Source organism: Dasypus novemcinctus, chromosome 4 (genome assembly GCF_030445035.2).
Source record: "Dasypus novemcinctus isolate mDasNov1 chromosome 4, mDasNov1.1.hap2, whole genome shotgun sequence".
NCBI classification, from domain to species: Eukaryota; Metazoa; Chordata; class Mammalia; order Cingulata; family Dasypodidae; genus Dasypus; species Dasypus novemcinctus.
Genome location: NC_080676.1, coordinates 104,071,618 through 104,077,281, shown reverse-complemented (window position 1 = coordinate 104,077,281; position 5,664 = coordinate 104,071,618). Strand labels below are relative to the sequence as shown.

At 57.1% G+C, this 5,664-nt stretch overlaps 1 protein-coding gene across 1 annotated transcript; it reads right to left on the bottom strand.

The window, feature by feature from the left end:
• Positions 1–2,259: 2,259 nt before the first annotated feature.
• On the bottom strand, positions 2,260–2,625 carry LOC139438843 (endogenous retrovirus group K member 10 Pro protein-like). Its single transcript, XM_071214483.1, has one exon. It carries the CDS (start codon positions 2,623–2,625, stop codon positions 2,260–2,262), a length of 366 nt encoding a protein of 121 aa, XP_071070584.1.
• Between the last annotated feature and the right edge of the window lie 3,039 nt (positions 2,626–5,664).

Sequence of the window (5,664 nt, the reverse complement as noted above, 5' to 3'; positions counted from 1 at the left end):
GAACGCTCTCAACTATAGCCTGTCCTTGCAGGTTATAGGGGATCCCAAAGTGATGAGTAATATTGTAAAGTCGTAGGAAGGCGGTAAAGGAGGTGCTGCAATAGGCTGGCCCGTTGTCAGTTTTTAGGTCCCATGGAACTCCCATGAAGAGAATAGCCTGGCACAATGCCTTAATGCAATGCTTGGCGGTCTCTCCCGCAAGGGGTACCGTGTAACACATGCCAGAGAAGGTGTCAATGGCTACGTGCATATATTTGAGGCGCCTGAAGGATGGGACATGTGTGACATCCAATTGCCATCTCGAATTGGGCTTGAGCCCGCGGGGATTAACCCCCTGTGGCTGTAGCGGCCCAAGGGGCAGAAAGGGGGTGCAGGTTTTACAGCTGCGCACCAAGTGTTTGCAGGTTTCAATGGGCAGGCCCAATAGGTGACGAAGTGAGGTTGCCGAGAAGTGAAACCTGGCGTGCAGCGTTTTGGCCTGGTTGACTGTATCTCCAGTGGGCTGGGCAGTAGATATGGAAACTGCCCGATCGGCTATCTCGTTCCCCGAAGTGAGGGGGCCGGGCAGGCCGGAGTGACTCCTGATATGTGCAATGTACCAGGGAGCCTGGCAGTGTTCAAGGAGACGTTGCAGGCTGGCAAGGGCTTCGTCGATGGGCGTAGAGCCCGGGAAGAAGGTGGAGAGTGCTAGGACCCGACAGACTTGAAGGGTATATAGACTGTCAGTGAAGATGTTGACTGGCTGAGCCTGGAAGGTATGCAGGGCAAGGCATACAGCCAGTAATTCTCCCACCCGCACAGAATGCAGGTTGATGTGGGTGAAAACCTTGGGCTCTAACACGGCAGGTTGGTAAACAACCATGGCGAATTTGGTGGTGGAAGCGTCTGTGAACACAGTGGTGACAAATGGGATAGGATTGGAAGTAGGGACGGGGTGGAAGGGGCTCTGAAAGGGGAGCTTGGTGATTCCTTGAAGTAACTTATGGCTGGGGTAGTGATTGTCAAAGTTACCCGAGAACCCTTCTAGTAGGACCTGCATGTCTTCATTGTCTCGTATGAGGAGGTCGGTTTGCTTGGTGTCTAGTGGCCAGATGATGGTGGCAGGTTTGACCTCAAAGGTATGGATAGCTAGGGTGATTAAGTCCGAGGCTAAGCTGATCCAGCAGGGCAGATCTTACGCAGCCTGCTCTTGGCTGGATGGAGCCAGAGCAGCGGGCCAGTCTGCCAGAGGACTCCAGTGGGTGTACCTCGAGTGGGCAGGATCAAAGCCAGCAAAGGCAGGCTGGGGTCGAACCTGTGCAGGCAGCACTTGTCTAATGCCTTGTTAACGGCCTGAATTGCGGCCCTGGCCTCTGGGGTGAGCCTGATATGCCGTGTTAGGGCGGAGGCTGGGCCCGAGTCTGATTGCAAAAGGGCAAAGAGTGGCTGGAGCTGGGCCGTGGTGATAGGCAGAGCGGAGCGAACCCAGTTAATATTACCACAGAGTTGTTGCAGTTCAGTGAGGGAGAGGCGCTCTGGGACAGCGAGCTGCGGAACTGCTGGTGTGACGTACCTGTCAATTTGGAAGCCCAGAAATGTGAATGGCGGTTCAACCCGGACCTTTTCGGGCTGGATGGTAAGACCTATGTCAGCAAGGTTAGTTCGCAGCATGCCGAGAACTATTTGGAGCTTCTCTGCCTCCTCGCATGCTACGAGGATATCATCCATATAGTGAATAATGCACGCCCAAGGCCGTAGTGGCGGGACAGCGCAATCAGCAATCAACATAGCGCTGACAAATGGCAGGGCTGTTGCGCATGCCTTGAGGGAGCACCCGCCACTGGTATCTATCAGAGGCACCTGAGTGGTTAGGGAGGGGTACCGTGAAGGCGAAGCGCTGGCAGTCCTGCGGATGGAGTGGGATAGAGAAAAAGCAGTCCTTAATGTCAATGGTGGCCACGTGGAAATGGCACGGAACGGCTACGGGGTGTGGGAGACCAGGTTGGGGCGACCCCATAGGCAAGATATGCTTGTTAATTTCGCGGAGGTCGTGGAGGAGCCGGTACTTGCCAGTGGATTTTTTCTGAATAACAAAAACTGGCGAGTTGTACGGACTTGTGGAAGGTTCAATGTGACCAGCCTTGAGTTGCTCACTTACGAGCGCTCTGAGGGCGGCAAGTTTATGGGAAGGTAAAGGCCACTGCTTCACCCAGATAGGCTCCTCAGTATCCCATTGCAGAGGAGTGGGTGCAGGAGGTGTTAAATGAGCAGTGGTGCAAGTTATTGGGGGGGCTGCATGGTGATGACAGCTCCGCAGGCCTCTAGGACATCTCGGCCCCATAGTATTTGGTCAATGGTGGTCAGGAATAGCGGTTTAAAGGTACCGCGGCATCCCTCGGAATCTTCCCATTCTATAGGGAGAGAGGCTCGGAGAGAGGGGGACGTGCCAGTGGCCCCGACCACCGAAGGCTCGTCTTGGACTGCCCATTGGGTGGCATAGTGGGCAGGGAAACAGGATACCTCAGCCCCGGAATCGAGCGTGCCTTGGTACCAGCGGTTGTTAATTTTAAAGCTTCGGAGGGGCTTCTCGAGGGAGACGGGCACGGTCCACATTATGGTTTGGGGCCGGGCATCAGCTGGGGGCATGCCTCTTGGGCGCGGGGCTGAGGCCTGCCCCTGGTGGAGTTTAAAGGCTACGGCGCACTGTTAGAGCGGCAGTCTCGGGCCCAGTGATAACCCTTGCCGCAACGGGGGCAGGGTGTGGGAGGCCCCCAGCGGGGTGGCCGCTAAGGTGGAAGTGGGGGGGGGGAGGGAGTGGCTGTGGGAGCAGGCAGCCTGGGTGCCTCAGGGCACTCTCTGGCAAAGTGCCCAGTATTGCCGCATTTAAAGCAGCCTGCATTCAGCGCCATGGCGGCCGAAAAGGCCTGTGTGAGCGCGGCAGTATGCATATCTAGGCCACTGCAGGCTAGAACCCAGTCATGAATTGCCTTCTCTCTGACGGGAACAATGGCCTGCTTACAGATGGGGTTGGCGCCTTGCAAGATGAGCTCTCGGGCAAGGGCTGTCTGGGCTTGAGGGTCTGCGACTTTGCGCTCACAGGCTTGGAGGACGCGGGAGACGAAGGCGGAGAAGTCCTCGTCCTTGCCTTGTGTGAGCTTGGTGAAATTGTCAGCTTTAATAGCGGAACATGAGCGAAATGCTCAGAGGGCAATATCGCGCAGCTGAAGCCAGAAGCCGGCCGGGGCGCGCTGGTAGACTACATGGTTGCCGAATTGGCCAGAGCCGGTGAAGGCATCTGCCGGGATCTGTACGCCGGTTGCAGCGTTGGTTGCAATTTGTTTTTCTGCCTCAGCATGAAAGTGGGCTCTCCAATCTATAAACTGGCCGGGGGTGAGGATACCCCGAGCCAAGGAGGTCCAGTCATAAGGGATGCAGAGGTTTGTGGAAATCTCTTCCAACATCTGCATGGCATATGGGCTCCCCAACCCCTCTTCCTTGACTGCCTTTCTAAGGCGTCTAATGTCCTCCGGGTCGTGGGGATACCAGGGGAGTGGGCGCTGCAGGGAGGGAGTGACATTCATGGGGAAGCAGGAGACGGGAGGGGGTAGGGTGCTCGGGGAGCACCACCGGCCGGCGGGGGCGCCTGTGCTGGGGCGGGAGTGAAAGGGCTGGTGCTCATGGTAGCGGGGCGCTGAGGGAGGGCCGTCATTGGCACCCAGGGATTGGGCGGAGGACCAGCCCAGGGGTCTGCGGGGGGGTGAGGGCGCCCAAGTGGATGCGGGCGCAGGGCCAGCCGGGGCACAAAATGGCCGCTCAGGCTCACAAGATGGCCGACCAGGCGCGCGCGCACCTAAGGCGTCACAAAATGGCTGCTTGGGCTCATAAAATGGCCGACCTGACGCATGCGCGTTGGTAGCATCAGAGGGCCAGCCTGCTCTTCCGCCCTTGACAGGGAGGGGTGGGTAGAGGGAGGTCACCGCCCTATAGGGCGGGTCTGGTTCCTCCTCAAAAGACTTCCTCCTTTCTGGCGGGGAAGAAGGAGGAAGTTCGCCATCTTGGCGGGGCTTAAGGTTGGTTTGCTTGGGCGGGTCTAGGTCGAGCGCGTTGTTAAGCTGCTCGATAAGAGACTCCGCGTCGGAGTCCTGGTCCGAGTCAGAGCCAGACCCGGGGCAAGAGGGAGATGCCTTTCCCTCCTTATCGCGCAACTGAGAGGACAGAACCTGCGACGTGGGGGGGTGAGAGCCCTGGAGGCAGGAGCGGATGGTAATCAGCGTAGGCACAAGGCGGGGGGGGGGGGAAACACTTCCCTTCGTGCTCCATGGCATTGGTGACCTGGTCGATAAGGCGTTCATAAGTACCGGGGTCCCAAAGGTGGCAAGTCATGAGCCAAGGGTTAAAAGGAAGGAGAAGGTCCCAATAAACTTGCAGTCGGCGAACTGAAACTTTGCACTTGTGGGTGTCTAAGAGTCCAGCAAGGGCACGGACTTGGGGCGCTTGGCGAGATGACAGCCTACCCCCCATTTTAGGCCTAGGGAGCTGGAAGGGTTAGGGCCCTACCTAGCGAGCACGGCGATCGGGTAGTGGCGGCTACCGGAGGTCTCGGACAGGGCGGCGAGCAGGAGGCACCCTACTCAGCGGTAAAGGAAAATGGCGACTACAAAGGCAATGAGAAGGGAGGTAAGGAGGCAGAGAAAGACGGTGATCGGAGCGGTTGAGCGCGAAAGTGAGGGGCAGTAGTGGTGTAATATGGCGAGGACGGCAAGGAGGATGATCAGGAGAAGGAGAAAGATGGGGAAAAGGGAAAGAAGAGCAGGGTTCATGGGCAGGGAGGGGCCGGCAAGTTATGGAGCGAGGTGGAGTAGGGCCTTACCCGTTCACGGTGGGCAGTGCCCCACGTGGGGCGCCAGTTGTGGTCGGTACGTCCTGTCCGGTGGACGACAGTGCAGGAGAGGCCTAGGCTCCTGCGGGGGCTCACAGGCATGGAGGGCGCGCGGCGGAGAAACCACCACAGAGACGAGGTGAGCACGCAGGTCTAATTTATTAAGGGAAGTACATGTGTTTATATAGGGTTACGGGGGAGTGAGCAGGGGACTGATTGGCTGTGGCCAAAGGGGGATTGGATTGGCGGTGGCGAGCAGTTGGTGGGGGGAAGAGGCAGATTCTAGGTTGGTGAAGGGGCGGCACTGGCAGGAAAGGGGAACGGGGCTGGGAGTGATTGGTAGGGACTAGTTCCTTGCCTTTTATGGTGCGGCTTGTGCTGCGGCTTGACAGTGCGGGAGGGGGGATGTGAGAGTAGGCAGCTTCTGCTGGCTATCAGCAAGCCGGTGTCGGTTGCCTGGGCGGGGCCGAGGGCAGTGCGCCCATTCCATGGCTGAGGGCAGTTCACCCGTTCCAGCCGCCCTACACCTGAGTGGTGGGCTGCGCATATCCCCCACTGGGCGCGGCTATGCTTGCCAGCCAGACTTCAGCCTGACTCACCTCATGTATGTGTGTATATACACATGTATATATATACACACACTATATACATATACACAATGTTATACATACATGTATATTTTAAAATTATATATATGCATACATATACACCTACACAAAATTAGAAATATGCACCTCTGTTGATCAAAAACAGAACCTACCTGCAAAACATTGAAAGAGTTTCAAGCCAAAGACCTGTTAAATTCT